Genomic DNA, 18,887 nt, shown 5'->3' with positions numbered 1-18,887 from the left:
ACAGAGAGGGAGATCAGAGAGATTTAAAGTGTGAGGAGGACTTGACCTGCCCTTCCTGGCTTTGAAGGTGGAGGAAGGAGCCACAAGCCAAGGAATGCAGATGGCCTCTAGGAGCTGGGAGTCCCCATCTAAAAGCCAGCAAGGAAACTGCATAGAACTGAGCTCTGCCAACAACCTGAATTGAGGCTGAAAGCAGATCCCACCCCTGTCCCCCACCCAAACCCCACCACCCCGGAACCTTCATTGAGGAACACAGTCCTGCTGACCTTTTACCGGTGCAGTTCTAGATTAGAGGAGACTAAAGAGACGTGATCACCAAATTCAAGGCGGCCCTTGATTAGATTCTAGTTGTGGATGGGGTAGGGAATAACTTTAAAGAATATTGTTGAAACAAGTGGGGAAATTTTAATTTGACTTATTTATTAGAGAATAGTATTTTATCAATATTAAATTTCCTGAATGTGATAGTTGAATTGTGGTTATTTAGAAGAATGCCCTAGTTCTTAGGAGACAACATGCTCAAGCATTTAGGAGTGAAGTATCATCCTTAATACAAGCCGAGATAAAGCAAATATGTACAATGCGAACAGTTGGTGAATCTAGATGAAGGGTATACAGGTGTTCATTGAATTATTTTTTGCAATTTTTCTGAAAAAAACAAATTTTTCAAAATACAAAGTTGGCGGGGAAAAAACATCACTGCGGATACTTTGTGTAGGATGGATTTGAGGTCAATAGGAAAGAGGTGGGAAGACAAGATGGGAAGGTATTCCGCAGCCAGACTGAGGGCTGGGATTCAAGAGGAACAGCAGGGATAATGGAAAGCATGCCCCGCCCACAGCTAGGCCAGCGAAGCAGCTCATCCTATAACTGTGGTTCCCACAGCCTTCCCTTGCAGGACAAACTCCCATGTGCCGGGGGTGCGGTCGCCCAGCACCTTCCGAATTTGGTTGGGATTGAGGAGCCGCGCAGCGGGATGCTGTGCCCCGCCCCGCTCCAGACTGGAAGAGCCCACGTGTCACTGTTAGATGGGGGAAGCGGCATCCTAAATTTAATTAGCGCTTCTCTTCTCAAAGTATCTCCCAAATCTTTGGCCTTTTTCCATAAAATAATTTTCTTTTAGCTCAATGTCTCCTAAGATATATGTTTAATTAAGAAAAAATATGAGTCACATAAAGATGCTTTTTTCAGCTTCCCCTGCTACGTCCGCCCCATGCGCCAGGCCGCTAGGGGCAGGACGTGGAAGCGGAAGCGCTGGTCGGGGGGCGTTCTCTCGAGTCCGGGCCGCAAGTCCCAGACGCTGCCCATGGAGACGACCAGCGAGCCGCCGCTGGATGCTAAGTCCGATGTGAGTTCCAACCTGGAAGGAGAGTGGGCAGCAAGGCTCTGGAGCAAGAAAGATGTTTCTCTAAATTGTGTTTCTGCTTCCGTTTCAGGTCACCAACCAGGTGGGTGAGCGGCCGCCCCGCCCTGTCCTCCGCCAGCCTGCCTCCCACGGCCGCGAGGCCGTGCCACCCTGAGCCTTCCCCAGGTCTCCCCTAGTCCTGTGTCCGCGAGCCGGTGACCTTCAGCCGTCTCTCTTGCATTGCTCCTTCTCCTTTGCACCTGAGCCGGTAGCCGTTGCCATTGTAATGAAAGCTCCTCTTCCCCACCTTGCACTAGCCCAAAGAATGCAGATCAAGGATTGTTGGGCTTTGATTAGGCGACTGTTATTCGAAGCCAGGAACACGGTATTTTAAAGTGTTGGATAAAGAAGTTAGGAAAATTTGCAGAGATAGCACCGCAAACATTTTCTTAGTCTCTAAGTTATTTTTGAAGACGGAGTATAGCATTTTAGCCTTTTAGAGTATGCATTTATAATGCTAGGAATATGAATTTGACTTTTAAAGTGTATATTAGCCCCATTTCTGTTTCAAGTGCTGCTATGCGGTTGTAGCTAATAAACTATTTGTAGGCCAATAATTTATAACACACTTTCCAGAATAGGAGTACTAAAACTAGACTATTTTTAGGCCAGGAGTTACCCAAGTCCATACAAAATGTAAGAAAGGGATGAGGTAAGAAATAATTAGAATACAGGGGCTGAAAGAGGTGTCCATTGACTGCTGTCATTTTTCTCTAACTGATCTTGCTTTCGAGGATTCCTGGGAAGTAGGGGAAGTCAGAGAGCTGTCAACCGTCTACCTGGCTTTGCTTAGTTATATGATTTAGTGCATTTCGAGTCAATCTTTCATAAGTCATTTTATCCATTCTCTTACGTTGTTTTGTATTTAAGATATTCTGAAACAGAATTATACTAATTATGGGGTTTTTAAAATTGAACTCTTTTTGGCTTAAACACAAATTTATTATCTTATAGTTCTGGAGGTCAGAAGTCCTAAACTAGTCTTACGGTGCTAAAAGCAAGGTGTCTGCAGGGCTTTGTTCCTTCTGAGGCGGTAGGGGAGAATGTTTCCTCCTTAGCTTGTGGCCTCTGCTTCCATCTTCAAAGCACATCATTCCAGCCTCTGCTTCCGTTGTCACATTGCCTTCTCTGACTCTGACCCTTTTTCCTCCCTCTTATAAGGACCCTTTCAATTACATTAGGCCCACCTGGATAATCCAGGAAAATCTCCACATCTCCAAGTCCTTAATTTTGTCACATCTGCCAATACTGTTTTGTTGCCTAAGGTAACATATTCATAGATTTTGAGGATTAGCATGTGGACATATTTGGGAGGGCCATTATTCAGCCTACTGCACATCCTTCTATGCAGTCATTCACAGATTATATGATTGTTTGCATAGGAAAAGCCAAGATCATTTACAAACATTATTAGAATTAATGTGAGAGTCAGCAAGGTGATTCCATTGTTGAACGTTCTTTAGTTCAGACATAAAGAGTTGGAAAATATAATTTTAAAGATGTCATTTATAACATGAAGAAATTACAGGCCAGCCATGGTGGCTCATGACTGTAAGCTCAGGGCTTTGGGAGGATTGCTTAAGGCCAGCAGTTTGAGACCAGCGTGGGCAACATAGCAAGACCTTATCTCTATAAAAATAAAAAAATTAATCAGGTGTGGAGGCACAGACCTGTAGTACTAGCTACTCAGGAGGCTGAGAAGAGAAGATCTCTTGAGCCCAGGAGTTTGAGGCAGCAGTGAGCTGTGATTACACCACAGCAGTCCAGCCTGAGTGACAGAGTGAGACTCCATCTCTTAAAAAAAAAAAAATTACAGAGCATCTTGCAAGAAATCTAACAAAAGATATTTAAAAGTTTTATGAAGAAAATTACAAAAAGCGGTAGACTTTTACTTTGTGATCCAGCGCATGAGGAGCTTGGAAGTCACCACCCTGTCCTAGCAACAAGGAAAAACTGAACAAACTGAAAAATCAACAACTCCTCTTGGATCTGTCAGAGAAGCGAGGTCACAGGGCAAATTGCTGTCCCCCAAATTGGTGAGACAGACTGCGAATACAGAGAACCACAGCTTAGAGCAGAAGCTCCACAGAAACCAGTGCCTAAACTGAAAGCGACAAATTACTGGAGGCTCCCAACTCTCCCTCACACCTGACATACAATCAGATCAGCATATTGTTTTCTCTCACTCTAAATTCACCTCCTCTTGCTGCCACCTGGGTCCAAGCCGCCATTCTCTTTCCTGGAATACCGCAGTAGCCTTGTAACAGGGTCTTCCAACTTCCTTAAACTTTGTGCCTCACCTGGCGGTCTGGATGAGCCTTTTGCAATGTAAGTTAGACCAGGTATCTCTGCTACTCAGAGCTTTTTAAGAGATTCTTGTCACACTGGAAAAAAGTTGTAGCTATTTACTGTGGCCTACAGGGCCCTTCGAAGATGGATTCCTCATCTCTTACCACTCTTCCTAGCTCATGCCCCTCCAGCCACCTGGGCCTCATTGTTCCCTGAACACGCCAAGCATGCTTCTCCCTCAGTCCAGAATGCTCTTTTCTCCAGATCCTGTGGCTTTTTCTTTATTTTATTCGAGTCTCTTTCTGTTCAAAAGCCGCATGAAAGAGGTCTTCCCAGGTTCTGTCTAAATAGCCTTTCTTGTCACTCTGTCACCTTACCCTGCATTTCGTCACGCTATAATACTACCATTTCATTATATTTTTGTTTATTGTCTGCCTTCCCCACTAGAATTCTGAAGGTCAGGAACTATTTTTTACATCCCTAATTCCTAGAATATAGTATTGCTTAGTATATACTGAATAGTGAGGCCTCCCTCTCTTACTCAAAACACATAGGAATTACCAGTTTTATCTATATAGACAGTTTTTATAGTCATGTTTTTATATTACTGGTAACTTCAGCCTCCACATCAATTTTTAGTGTGACTACAGCTAATTTGTTTGTTTACCTTTTTATATATTTACTTTCTGATTATTCTTTATATTCATTTTACTTCTGGATGTTTTTATATTTCCTTTTTTACTACTAGCTTTTTGTTTCTTTGTATGTTTTCCTTTTTTAATACTTCATCATACAATGATTTTGGGGCTACCACACATTGTTTCATTCTTAACATTCTGCATAGTGGTAAGTGCTCTCTGTTCTGATTTTTTCTTTTATATTCTTTTATTTTTAAAATCTGTGCAGTTCACTCCTACTTAAGGCGAAACCACAATTATTAGAAGGTTTGCTTTCAGTTTGCATTTAAATGTTGAGGTTAGAATTTTGGAAATTCTCATCTCATAAACCTAGTCTTAGCTTTCTTTCAATTGTGAAGACTGACTTTGCACAGTGTCTTGATGGCAGCTCTCTCTGTTTCCTCACCTGACAATTTCACTGTTTTAATAGTGAGTGGAACTTAGCATTGCACGCCTTCATTGCTTTTCTGCTTGAAATCTTCTAGTTTTATTTCAGATTCTGAGAAACAAATAGGCAACCCTTTACTCTGCCACTTTAATGTTGATGGTAAAAGTGGAACTTCTTCCATCAAGGAGTTGTACAGGCTAAATACTGTTAAGAATAAGAAATTGCTTACTTATTTCATACTCAAACATTTAGGGGAGGGAAGCCCAGGTAGAAGAATCGCTTGAGCCCAGGAGGTCTAGGCTGCAGTGAGTCATATTCATGCCACTGCACTCCAGCCTGAGCAACAGACTGAGATCCTGTCTGGAAAAAAAAAAAAAGGAAAATGAATTCTTGGTTCAGTTTTTGGACATCACTATTGGAATTAAAACTCTCTCTACTCATGAACTCTCCTGAATTCTGTTCTTGGATTTTTAGCCACTTTCTGAACATCCCTATAGAGATAACCCTAGTATCATCTCTTAATGATACTTTTGGACTGGATACCTCAGCATTCTCCCAGTTATCCAAGCTCAATTTTTTATAATTTTCTATAAACAACTATAGTTGTATCTTGTAGGCAATCATCAAGACCTAGCAATGCATCCTTCATATGATCAGTTTAGTCCTGCTTGTCACCAACTTAGTTCAGGCACTTATATAACTTCAGACTTGGATTATTGTGTTCTGCTGCCACCAGAAGAATATCTCTCTCTCTTTTTTTTTTTTTTTCAGATTTGGGGTCTCGCTCTGTTGCCCAGGCTGGAGTGCAGTGGCATGCTCGCAGCTCACTGCATCCTTGACCTCCTGGGCTTAGGTGATCCTCCCACTTCATCCTCCCAAGTAGCTGGGACTTAAAGGCATGCCCTACCACGCCTGGCTACTTTTTGTACTTTTGTATTTTTTGTAGAGACAGGGCTGTTGCCCAGGAAGGTCTGGAACCCCTGCACTCAAGTGATCCACCTGCCTTGGCCTCCCAAAGTGCTGGGATTACAGGTGTGAGCCACCGTGCCCAGCCTGAATATCCATTAATCAATATTTTGATATCATTCTCTCTATTGAAAAACTTTCGGCCGGGTGCGATGGCTCCCGCCTGTAATCCCAGCACTTTGGGAGGCCTGAGGCGGGGCGGATCACGAGGTCAGGAGATTGAGACCACCCTGGCTAACATGGTGAAACCCTGTCTCTACTAAAAATACAAAAAAATTAGCCCGTCATGGTGGCGGGCGCCTGTAGTCCCAGCTACTCAGGTGGCTGAGGCAGGAGAATGGCGTGAACCTGGGAGGCAGAGCTTGCAGTAAGCCAAGATCGTGCCACTGCACTCCAGCCTGAGCAACAGAGCGAGACTCCATCTCAAAAAAAAAAAAAAAAAAAAAACTTTCAGTGAGTCCCCAATGCCTACAGGGAAAGTTTAAGTGAGTTAATGTGGTAAGTTCTCCATAGTAAGATAAAGGATATAAAAGTACTGTGAAAACCTCTGAAAGCTCAATTTGCAAGGAATTACTGGCTTTTTGATCACTTGTCAACTTTATTTTTCATATTTGCTTACAAAAGCCATCTACTTTAAGACAGATAAATTAAGACTACAGGCGTGTGCCACCACACCCGGCTAATTTTTTGTATTTTTGGTAGAGATGGGGTTTCACTGTGTTAGCCAGGATGGTTTTGATCTCCTGACCTCGTGATCCGCCCACCTCGGCCTCCCAAAGTGCTGGGATTACAGGCGTGAGCCACCGCACCCAGCAAGACAGATAAAATGTTCTATCCCTAAACCAAATTTCGACTCTTTTCATCTGTAATTGGTTCCGCCCAATATTTATTAAGCATTTATTCTTTGCTAGGTGTGCATTTATGGTATGTATAAATAAAACACATTTTCCTCAATTCCTGTTCTGTTTATTCTTCAAAATGGAGCTTAAAGCCTTCTGTAAAGCTTTCCCTTAACTCCCTAGGCTACAATAAACTCTTCCTTTCAACCAGAAATGTAGTCACTGACTTACATTGCTCTCTCTGGACTATATATGCAAAAAGTGCACAAAATATGGACAGTTAATGAATTATCTAAAAGCGAACACTCGTGTAACCACAAGCAAAAGTCAATAAATGGAGTGTTACCAGTCCCCCAGAAGCCCACCAGATGCTCCTCTTCAATCAATGCCCACTTCTCTCCACCCCAAAAGGATAGGCATATTCTCTTTATAGTTTTACCACCTGTTTCTCAAGTTTAAGTGAACTGAATCATAACTTTTGGACTTGTTTTAAATATTTTTGGTTTTACGTGTAACTGAAGTTCATTTTCATTGCTGTATAGCATTTCATTTATCCATTGTATTTCTGTTGAACATTTGGGTTTTCAGTTTAGGGCTATTATGAATAAAGCTGCTGGGGACATTTTCATATATGTATCCTGTGTACATATTCAAAAAGTTTTTCTAAGTTCTATCCCTAGTAGAATTTGGATCACAGTATGCAGAGCTTCAGTTTTACTAGCTAAAGTCAGCTCTTTGATAGATTGGCCCAGTTTACACTTTCACCAACAGCATGTGACACTTCCCATTGCCTCACATCCTTCCTTGCCAATACTTGGAATTTTCAGACTTAAATTTTTGCCATTTTGGTAGCTGTGTAGTGGTATCTAATTGTGGCTTTTAATTCCTTGTTTCTTAAGGTGAGCACATTTTCATATGTTTATTAGAAATTTGTAGTTATTTTGTGATTTGCCTTTCTCTAATTTTATATGGAGAACTTTTCTTTAAAATGAATTTATTCAATCTTACTTATAAAAGATGTTAACCTTTTGTCAGCACTAGCTTGGACTTAATGCTGTAGGAGATTGGTGCAAAGCAAGTCTGAGATAGGAGGAATTTTTGGTCCCCCTTTTATAAAAATGGAAGATTTACAAATGCCTTCCCCTATTCCATACCCCAAAAGTCCTAAAATAGAAAATGGGTTATATAACTTTTATGGTTGATTGAGGCACACTTGGGAACCGTTCTATTTCTTTTCCTCACCATAGTCCTCAAGCTCAAATATTTCATTAGTGTAAATAGTGATAAGGTGGTTTGGATTTCATCAGTGTTCATGATGGATATGTGGTAGGATACGTGGTGGGATTTACAAAAATCCTAACTTTTCCAAGAAGAAATGTATTAACAAGTGAAGTTTTTTGCCCAGTGAGCATTAGTTTTGTAGAAAAAGGTATCAGTCAGTGAGCAAGTACTTTTTGAGTGGCTGCTATGTACCAGGCTATGCTTTGGAAACAAGACAGACAGTATTTACCCCTGTGTTTTATGTTTTAGAGTTATGTGCCTTAATATGAGGCAGTATTAACAGCTGCATGTTTTATGCCATGGCATCATTTAACAATCATTGACAGGAATTAGATTAAAAGTATTAAGACAACCAGTAGTCACTAAGCATGTAATCTTTGGAGTCAAACAGACTTTGGCTTCAGTTCTGATTCCAGAAATGTGTGACCTTATGCACATTACCTAAGCTCTCTGAAGTTGGCTTTTGTCATCCGCAAAGTGGAAACAATAACCTATAGTGTTATGTTGATTCAGTGAGGTATGTAATACATGTAAACTGCATAGCACATCACCCAGGGTATGTATCTGTCATGAACAATGATGAAATCCAAAACCACCTTATCACTATACATGCTAATGTAAGGCTTGAGCATGGAACAGCAAAGTGAACTAAAAGATACTCCAAGCCTGTTAAAGGAAACCAATACTGCCACATCTTCCTTCCACTTCCGTTATACATTGGAGGGGAGATTTTTTTTTTTCACTTTGTGTTTTTTCCATTTTAAACTATGATGGTGTTTTTTAACTGTGTTTATATCCCTTATAACCTCTCCATTTTTTCATTTGATTATTGTTCCTCTAGCAGTATTAAAATGAAGATACTTTATTTAAATATGACCAGCGTTGAAACTAAAAGTTGAGTGTAACTGCAGTAAAATTGAATAAATATCTGCATTCCAGGTAATGTTACTACTAATGTATTATTTTGTCCTGTCTTATTAAAGCTTGTAGATTTTCAGTGGAAACTGGGTATGGCTGTGAGCTCAGACACTTGCAGATCTCTTAAGTATCCTTATGTTGCAGTGATGCTAAAAGTGGCAGATCATTCAGGCCAAGTAAAGACCAAGTGCTTTGAAATGACGATTCCACAGTTTCAGGTTTGTGATTTAACTCATCCAGTTTTAGCTCAGCTTTTCTGTAATCATTGCATAAAAAGATGTATAAAATCTTCCTACAGGAAAACTTTAATGGTTTTTATTTGTAGATTGATATGCTTTACGTTTACTAGTAGTATATGCAAGAGACATGAATTTGTCTTCTTTGGGAATTTGATAAATTATTTTCAATATAATGTGCTGAAGTTGTGTACTGTGCCATTTGATCGCTTGAACAGTACTCCTCTCTGAGTATATTTAGGAAAGTTTTATCTTCAATGGCAGGATATTTACTTTGCATTTAAATGTTTTATTCTTATTCCTTTGGGCTTAATATTCAAGAATGTTAAGCTAAATGAATCTTTGAATAGTGTTGACCCTGAATTTTCTGACTGATAATGTTTACAAAAGACAGGTCAGAGCAAGTGTACCTCTTGGCTGGCTTTATCAGCTAGGGACTTAAGTAACTCAGTAGTTTAGAGTGATGTTACCATATTATCATTCTACCTCTTTTCTGTAACCAAGGAGGAATAAAAGGTGGGGGGGAGGTGGGAATAAATCAGGTTTTCTTTTTTTTTTTTTTTTTTTTTTTTTTGAGACGGAGTCTCGCTCTGTTGCCCAGGCTGGAGTGCAGTGGCACGATCTTGGCTCACTGCAAGCTCTGCCTCCCAGGTTCACGCCATTCTCCTGCCTCAGCCTCCCGAGTAGCTGGGACTACAGGCGCCCACCACCATGCCTGGCTAATTTATTTGTATTTTTAGTAGAGATGGGGTTTCACCATGTTAGCCAGGATGGTCTCGATCTCCTGACCTCGTGATCCACCCACCTTGGCCTCCCAAAGTGCCAGGATTACAGGCGTGAGCCACCGGGCCCGGCCAGGTTTTCTTTTAAATGTACATACTGGAGATGTTTTGTCATTAATTTAACTGTCCTGTACAGTTTTGTTTTTGTTTGGTTTGTTCCTTTTGGTATGAATAGGTAGGAATCTATTCTTAGCACTTACACTAGTACGAAGTTAGTACTTACACTTAGTACTTAAACAGCAGTTAGTACTCTAAAAGTCAGAGAAAGCAACCATCGTGAATGAAATGGAAATAAAAAGTGATTCTTTGTAAAACTAACTAAAATTATATTGGTCCTAGGCTTCCTTTTAAAGAAAACCCTTTCATATACCACTTTATGATACTTTTGATTTCTGCTTTTATAAACTACATTTTAAATAATTTGTTTCCCTTTCATTTCTTTTTTTTTTTTCTTTTTTTTTGGGGACACAGTTTCACTCTTTTTGGCCAGGCTGGATGCAATTGGAGTGCAATGGTATGATCTAGGCTCACTGCAACCTCTGCCTCCTGGGTTCAAGCGATTCTCCTGCCTCAGCTTCCTGAGTAGCTGGGATTACAGGCACGCAGCACTACGCCCGGCTAATTTTTGTATTTTTAGTAGAGATGAGGTTTCACCATGTTGGCCAGGCTGGTCTGAAACTCCTGACCTCAGTTGATCCATCCACTTCTGAAACTCCTGACCTCAGTTGATCCGTCCACTTTAGCCTCCCAAAGTGCTGGAATTACAGGCGTGAGCCACCATGCTCAGCCTGATTTCTTTATTTAAAATAGATATCCCTGCTTTGAAACAAAAATAATGTTCACAAATTTAACATTATTAATATTGATTAGTGTCTTGGAACTGAGACTTAGTGAAAAGGAAATAAATGTATATTGTGATATGGGAATAACATTCAACTAAATATGAGGACTCAGTCAATTTCGAAAGAGAATACACGTTTTGGTCTTTTTTGTAATTCACAGTGCTGACCTAATTGTTATTATTCTGTGCAGCATTTGTGCTGTCCTAATTCCACCTCTAGAAATTTTTTCCTATAGGAAAAAAAAAATCACAACTGGATTAACTTTTTTTCCCCAGCTTTATTGAGGTACAGTTGACAAAATTGTGTATTTTGAAGGTTTCACAATGTGATGATATGATAAAAGATATACATTGTGTAAAGATTACCACAGTCACTCTAATTAACACATCCACCCCCACACAGTTACCTTTTTTTTTTTTGGAGAGAGTGTGTGCGTGTATGTGTGTGTGTGTGTGTGCTGAGGGCATGTAAAATGTTTTTTAGCAAATTTCAAGTAAACAATAACAATATTATTAACTGTAGTCACCATATTGTACATTAGATCTCAGACTTACTCATTTTGTAACCAAAAGTTTGTACCTTTTTACTAACATTTCCCCATTGACCCCCAGCCTCAGCTCCTAGCAACCTCCAGTCTCCTTTCTGCTTCTGTGAGTTTGACTTTTTTAGATTCCACATATAAGTGAGATCACGCAGTATTAGCCTTTCTGTGTCTGGCTTATTTCACTTTGCACAATGCCCTCCAGGTTCATCCATGTTGTTGCAAATGGCAGGATTTCCTTCTTTTTTATGGCTGTGTGATATTCCATTGTGTGTGTATGTATACACATACATAGTATATACATATAGACATACATTATAAACATATTAAATATAAATATACACAAAAACATTTTCATTAGAGGCAACTCTTTTAAAGAGAGTTTTTACATGGCTTAAAACTAACCACAAGATAGCCTGTTAATCACATTACATGACTGAGAGCTAAGGAACATTCTTTGAGCTTTTAATTTATATCTTTTTGATAACTAAAATTTTGAACATCAGTACGTATTTTTAAAGAAGTAGTTACACTTTGCTTCATTCTGTGACAAATTTGCATATAAATTAAAACAATACAAATCCTCTTAAGTAGCAAAATAGAAAATTAAGACCAAATAAGAAGGAAAATGCAGATGTGTAAATCATTAGAAGGCACCCTGATTGCCAAGGTTAAGTTTCAAATTTGTCTCCTAGCTTCCTGCTAGGTAGAGGAGAAGACAGAAGAACAATTTGCTTGATTCCTTTCTTACCTGAGATTTAAAAGAAGATGACTTCTATAGGAGAACCGTTATACCAGCTTAATTTTTAAATGACAGAGAAATAAACTTCTACCATATAAACCATAGTTAATGTTGGATCTCTCTTCTAGTAATTGAACCCATAATCTTAAATGAGACAGCCCTTACCACACTGAAATGCAGTCCTTTACTAGATTGAAAGTGTTTTGAGGCCTGGAACCAACTTGTTATTTTTGTTTTTATTTTCAGTGTCTAGGACAGTGCTGAGTATTTAATAAATCTGGTGTGATCTTAAAAGGACTTTCTCATGTGCTTTTTGAAAAGTTTAGTCATAAGATAATTATCCAACCCCACAGTAGTGTTTTTGCTTGCAGTACCAAATTGCACGTATTTCTTACAGCAACCTTCAGTAATTGAGAATGTAACACTAAAATGCAAACTTAATATGTTATATAGTCTCTGGTAGTCAGATAGAATTAAAATAACTACTTAAATATCTTCTAAAAGCAAAATTAATATTATTTTCCCCTTTTCTCTCCAGAATTTCTACAGACAGTTCAAGGAAATTGCTGCAGTTATTGAAACGGTGTGAAGACGGATTCTTTGGTTGATAAATTGCTATCATTCTAAAGTCATGGACTTCACTTTCTGCAACAAAACTAAATAAGGATGGAACATTTATTGAATGAAAAAATGCACTTTTGTTTTTCCATTTTTTTAAATAATAAAAATCAGACAAACAGGAACTGGGTAGTGGTGATGAATGCACAACTTTGTGAATGTGCTTTATAAAAGTGATAATTAGACACTTTAGAGGATGTACTTGGTGATAATGTGAATGATGTAATCAGACTAACAGTTGAGTCATTGCTGTTGGAGGCAGCACAAATTTATGTGTTACAACAATAGTTTAAAAACTTGTACTGGATGGAACCCATTTTATAAACAGTCTTATTTGGAGTCATGTATATAAAAATATATATAAATTAGAAAAGTAGTATTTGATTAGGATAACTTTACAAATTCAATTGTATAGCCATCACTTATTATAATGGCAATCAGAAGAGTGAGGCTTCTTTTTTCAAACTTTTGTAATCAGATTAAGATTGACCATTGCTCCTTTACACAGTATTAGTCTAGCATTCAATTATTTCTGTTATTAATGGTTGTAGAAAGTTCAAATACATACGCAGAGTTGGAAAGACGAGTTTTAGTCTGAGTTCTGTACGACGGAGTTAACCCGTTAGCACAAGTTATTGCATTAGATGATCTCTGTTGAATTTAAATATATAAACCTGTTGTTAAACTCTTTTATACTATAAAGCCACCACATTGTATGGCATTTGTTTAGAAGTAAGCAAATAGACCACCGGAATAGAATAGATGGCCTAGAAATAGATCAAGACATTCTGGTCCGCCATATTAGAAATTTAAACCCTCTTCACACCCTGTCTGCATTTCTGCAGGTCTGTGTGAGTCCACTTTCTTTTTTGTTCCCTGCTAGGTAGCACACTGCTGTGAGGAGCCCAGGACTGCTGCCTGCCGCAGCCCACCTGTGCACTCAGATTCCTACCAGCTTGATGAGTTAGCTGATGGGCCATTTGTGCATACCAACTACCCACAGACATTTCTATTACCCACCCTCTGGATGCCAGCGCATTAATGATTCTAGAATTAGGAGAAACCAAAGATCCCTTCTCTGTCCCTCCCACAACCAGTGTCGTTGTGTTCCTAGAAATAAGAGTAGAAACCCCTCTATCTGGGTTAAAACAGCAAACCTGCCTTCTGTAACTGTGCATGAGGTTCCTCTGTCTCCCACTTACTTCGGATTAACACCTTCCTCTTTCCCCTTCCCTGTTTGCAGGGTAGCATTTCTAGGTTTAAGGCAATATGCAAAAAGACCCAAAGTTAGGCCCTGGCTCAAACACTGTGGGTAGCAGATTTGAAATAAATTTAAATTGCATGTTTTAAGTTTGTCTTTTGAATTTAAAAAGCAAGTTTTAACCTTGCACAGTGGCTCCCTTCTGTAATCCCAGCATTTTGGGAGGCTGAGGTGGGCAGATCACTTGAGGCCAGGAATTCAAGACCAGCTTGGCCAACATGGCAAAACCCCATCTTTACAAAAAATACAAAAATTAGCCAGGTGTGATGGCACATACCTATAATCCCAGCTACTCGGGAGGCTGAGGCAAGAGAATTGTTTGAACCCGGGAGGCAGAGGTCACAGTAAGCCAAGATCGCATCATTGCACTCCAGCCTGGGTGATAGAGTGACACTGTCCCCCCCCCCCCAAAAAAAAATAAAAATAAAAAGCAAGATTTTTTCATACTGTAGTTTTACACGATTTTTATTACAAATGTCTAGTTTTGCTTTATTAAGCACTTAATCAGCTTTACTGGGCTGGCCTGGGAATTAACCATTGTTAATAACATTTCTGTGGAAAAGGGTGTTTCAAGTTTCAAACAGTTGACTTAAATGTAAACTTTTAGAAAACAACTCATTCTCAAATTGGAAACTATTAATACGCTTTTAGTTTTCAAAAGGAAATAGATTGCCCCCACCCTGAATTCATCAAGTAAAACCCAAGTCTTTTCATGTATTCCACTACCAAGACATGTTGACATAAGTATCAGTTTTATATAGAAAGAAGGCAAAATTCACAAGGTACTTAAGCAGAATTGTCTTTTCAAACAATTTCTTTTTTTTTTTTTTTTTTTTTTTTTTTTTGAGACGGAGTCTCCCGGTCTGGAGTGCAGTGGTGTGATCTCAGCTCACTGCAACCTCTGCCTCCCGGGTTCAAGCTATGCTCCAGCCTCAGCCTCCCGAGTAGCTGGGATTACAGTGTGCGCCACAGCGTTTGGCTAATTTTTGTATTTTTAGTAGAGACGGGGTTTCACCATATTGGCCAGGCTGATCTCAAACTCCTGACCTCAGGTGATCCGCCCATCTTGGCCTCCCAAAGTGCTGGGATTACAGGTGTGAGCCACTGCACCGGGCCTTTCCAAACAAATTTTTTAAAATCTTTTGTACCTTATGTTTTTTACAACTTCACAAAAGTTAAATTTATAGAAAAATTGTGGAAATAGTAGAGCTCCCATATTCTCCATGTCCAGTTTCCCCTATTAACATATTAGTATGGTACATTTGTTATAATTAACAAGCCAATATTGATATATTAGGTTTCTTTAGTTTTTGCCTAATGTCCTTTTTCTGATCTAGGATCCCATCCAGGATACCTCATTACATTTAGTTGTTATGTCTCATCTTGGTTATGACAGTTTCTCAGACTTTCCTTGTTTTTGATGACCTCGAGAGTTTTGAGGAGTACTAGTCAGGTATAATTTAGGGTGCTCCTCAATTGGGTATTGTCTGATGTGTTTCTGGAATTGAATTGTGGGTTTTTGGGAGGAAGATCACAGAGGTAAAGTGCCATTTTCTACATGTCATACCAAGAGTACATATAGCAAAGTGATTTATAGTGGTTTATGTTGACCTTGATAATTGACTGAGGTAGTGTTTGTCAAGTTACTCTTTTTCCCCCTTCTTTCCATACTTTACTCTTTGAAAGGAAGGCACTATCTGCTGCCCATACTGAAGGAGTGGGAAGTTATACCCCTCTCTTTTACGGTGGAGCACCTACATATTTTATTTGAAATTCTTCTGTGAGCAAGGTTTGTCTCTTCTCCCCCATTTATGAATTTATTCAATCATTTATATCAGTATGTACCCATGGATATTTATTTTATACTTGGGGTTATAACTGAATTTTTTTGTTGCTCAAATTATTCCACCTTTTCCATTGGTAGCTCTTTGGGTTGGCTCCTGCGCCCCTTTGACACACTTTTATCAATGTGTGTGTGAGAACACTTTCTTACTTTCTGACACTACAAGACACTTCATCTTGTATATTTCCTGCCACAGTCCTAGAATCCCATTACTTTCAGGAGCTCTGGTTGTTTTAATTGAACTATGGTTTTAGAAACCAAGATATGGATGCTAGGTTTGCTCTATATTTTATATTTTGAGAGCATTAAAACGTAGAAGTCACCCGGGTGCAGTAGCTCATGCCTGTAATCTCAATTCTTTGGGAGGCTGAGGTAGGAGGATCGCTAAGCATTTGAGGTTACAGTGAGCTATGATTGTCCAGCCTGGGTGACAGGACAAGACCAAGATACGTTAGACCACAAAGCCAAGCCCTTGTTTGAGGATTGGTAAGAATGATGACCTGGACTCAGTAAATGCTCTCACTTTAGTTTACGATGGAATCACCTAACCAACAGGACAATATTTTGTATATGCCCTGTTTGTATGTATAAGATCAAAGATGCAAGAAAGTGGATATATCTATTTGGTAAGGTAGGCCAGAAGGTTGACAGTTTTACTAACTCATGAGGAGGCAGATATCATCTAAGTTTGAGGAGCCCAGAATTTTGGGCTTGCTGTCTTTCATACTGTTTTGAGCTGGGTGGGACGGATGGGGAAAGGACCCACTCTTACCAGGACATTTTTGAAAATAAAAGTGGACATCATTAATATGCTACAATACAGATACAAATTGGGACTGCCCTGAACAAACCAGGACATATGGTCACCCAATTCTCATCATACAAAGAAATTATTACTTAGCCACAACATCTATGCTCTATTTCCCTTTGCATCGTCAAGCCTGTTGAAGCATTCAATGTAGTGCCCTTAAAGTAGACCAAGTGTTGGCCAGTCACAGCTCATATTATACTTACTGGTCATGTTCTAAGGAAAAAAAAAAATCTTACATTTGAAAGACACCTATATGTATATAAAGCATTCATCATTTAATGTTGTATTGGTCCATTCTTGCACTGCTATAAAGAAATACCTGAGACTGTGTAATTTATGAAGAAAAGAGGTTTAAGTGGCTCACAGTTCTGCAGGCTATGTAGGAAGCATGGCAGCTTCTCCTCGGCTTCTGGGGAGGCCTCAGGAAACTTACAATTATAGTGAGAGGCAAAGAGGAAGCGAGCACTTCACATGGCCGAGAGCAGGAAGAGGAGAGAGAGGTGGTGGAAGGTGCCACACACTTTTAAACAGCCAGATTTCATGAAAACTCACCATCATGAGAACAGCACCAAGAAGGGAAATCTGCCTCCTTGATCCAATCACCTCCCACCAGGCCCCATCTCCAACACTGGGGATTACAATTCAAGATTTGGGTGGGGATACAGATCCAAACCATATCATTCTGCTACAATCCCTCCCAAATCTCATGTCCTTCTCAGATTCCAAAATCCAATCATGTCTTCCTGATAGTTCCTCAAAATCTTAATAACTCATTCCAGCATTAACTCAAAAGTACAGAGTCCAGTGTCTCAGCTGAGACAAGCATAGTCCCTTTCCCCTATCAGCCTGTAAAATCAAAAACAAGTTGGTTACTTCCAAGATGCAATGGAGATATGGGCATTGGGTAAACATTCCTATTCTCAAATGGAAAAATTGGCCAAAAGAAAGAGGCTACAGGCCCCATGCAAGTCCAAAACCCATCAGGACAGTCATTAAATCTTAGAGCTCCAAAATAATGTCTTTTGACTCTATGTCTCACATCTAGGGCACACTGATGCAAGAGGTGGGCTCCCAAATCCTTGGGCAGCTCCACCCTGTGACTTTGCAGGGTTTAGCCCCTGTGGCTGCTCTCACGGCCTGACATTGAGTGTCTGCATCTTTTCCAGGTGCAGGGTGCCAGCTGCTGGTGGATCTACCATTCTGGGGTCTGGAGGATGGTGGCCTTCATCTCACTCCACTAGGCAGTGCCCCAGTGAGAATTCTGTGTGGTAGCTCCAGCCCCACATTTCCCCTCCACACTACCCTAGTGGAGGTTCTCCATGAGGGCTTTGCCCCTGCAGTAGACTTCTGCCTGTATATCCAGGCTATTCCACACATTCTCTGAAATCTAGGCAGAGGCTCCCAAGCCTCAGCTCTCATAATCTGGGCACCCACAGGCTTAACATGACATGGAAGCTGCCTAGGCTTATGGCTTACACCTTCTGAAGCAGTGGCCTGAACTGTACCTGGGCCCCTTCAACCCACAGCTGGAGCTGAAGACTGGAATGCAAAAAGCAGTGTTTTAAGGCCACACACTACTGGGCTCTGGGCCTGGCCCGGGAAACCATTTTTCCCTCCTAGGTCTTTAGGCCTGTGATGGGAGAGGCTGCCACAAAGTTCTCTAAAATGCCTTCAAAGTGTTTTCCCTCTTGTCTTGGCCATCAGCATTTGTGTTCCTTTTAGTTATGCAAATTTCTGCAGGCCGATTGAATTCCTCCCCTGAATATGGGATTTTCTTTTCCACCACATGGCTTGGCTGCAAATTTTCCAAACTTTTATGCTCTGCTTCCCTTTAAATATAAGTTCCAGTTTCATATCATTTCTTTGCTCACACATATGAACATAGGTATCAGAGGCAGCCAGGCTACTTCTTGAACACTTTGCTGCTTAGAAATTTATTCTGCCAGGTAGGCTAAATCATTCTCAAGTTCAAAATTTCACAGATCCCTAGGGCAGGGGCACAATGCAGCCAGGTGCTTTGCTAATGCATAACAAAACTGACCTTTGCTCCAGTTTCCAGTAAGTTCCTCATCTCATCCAAGACCTCCTCAACCTGGACTTCATTGTCCATATTACTATCACCATTTTGGTTACAACATTTTAACAAATCTCTAGGAAGTTCCAAATTTTCCCTCATCTTCCTGTCTTCTTCTGAGCCTAGCACACTCTTCCAGCTTCTGTCCAGTTCCAAAGCCACTTCCACATTTTCAGGTATCTTTATAGCAATGCCTCACTTCTACCAATTTTTTGTATTAGTCCATTCTCAAACTACTATAAAGAACTACCTGAGACTTGGTAATTTATAAAGAAGAGGTTTGATTGGTTCATTGTCCCACAGGCTGTACAGAAAGGGTCGCATCATCTCCTCAGTTTCTGGGGAGGCCTCAGGAAACTTACAATCATGGTGGA

At 40.1% G+C, this 18,887-nt stretch overlaps 1 protein-coding gene across 5 annotated transcripts; it reads left to right on the top strand.

Annotated features, from left to right (window-relative positions):
* Positions 1-1,234: 1,234 nt before the first annotated feature.
* On the top strand, positions 1,235-12,649 carry COMMD6 (COMM domain containing 6). Of its 5 annotated transcripts, none has more exons than XM_009427053.3 (4): positions 1,235-1,348; positions 1,437-1,448; positions 8,829-8,981; positions 12,445-12,649. In XM_009427053.3, exons 1-4 carry the CDS (start codon positions 1,307-1,309, stop codon positions 12,493-12,495), a joined length of 258 nt encoding a protein of 85 aa, XP_009425328.2. In that variant the 5' UTR covers positions 1,235-1,306; the 3' UTR covers positions 12,496-12,649. The 5 variants fall into 5 exon arrangements, with proteins under 5 accessions (XP_009425328.2, XP_054521356.1, XP_054521358.1 ...); XM_054665381.2 differs by having other exon boundaries at positions 1,271-1,348; positions 1,437-1,613; XM_054665383.2 differs by having other exon boundaries at positions 1,271-1,348; positions 1,437-1,628.
* The last annotated feature ends 6,238 nt before the right edge of the window (positions 12,650-18,887 follow it).

The sequence above is a fragment of the Pan troglodytes genome, chromosome 14 (genome assembly GCF_028858775.2).
Source record: "Pan troglodytes isolate AG18354 chromosome 14, NHGRI_mPanTro3-v2.0_pri, whole genome shotgun sequence".
NCBI lineage: Eukaryota > Metazoa > Chordata > Mammalia > Primates > Hominidae > Pan > Pan troglodytes.
Note: the sequence above shows the minus strand (reverse complement) of the source record. Positions and strands in the feature narration are given on the sequence as shown.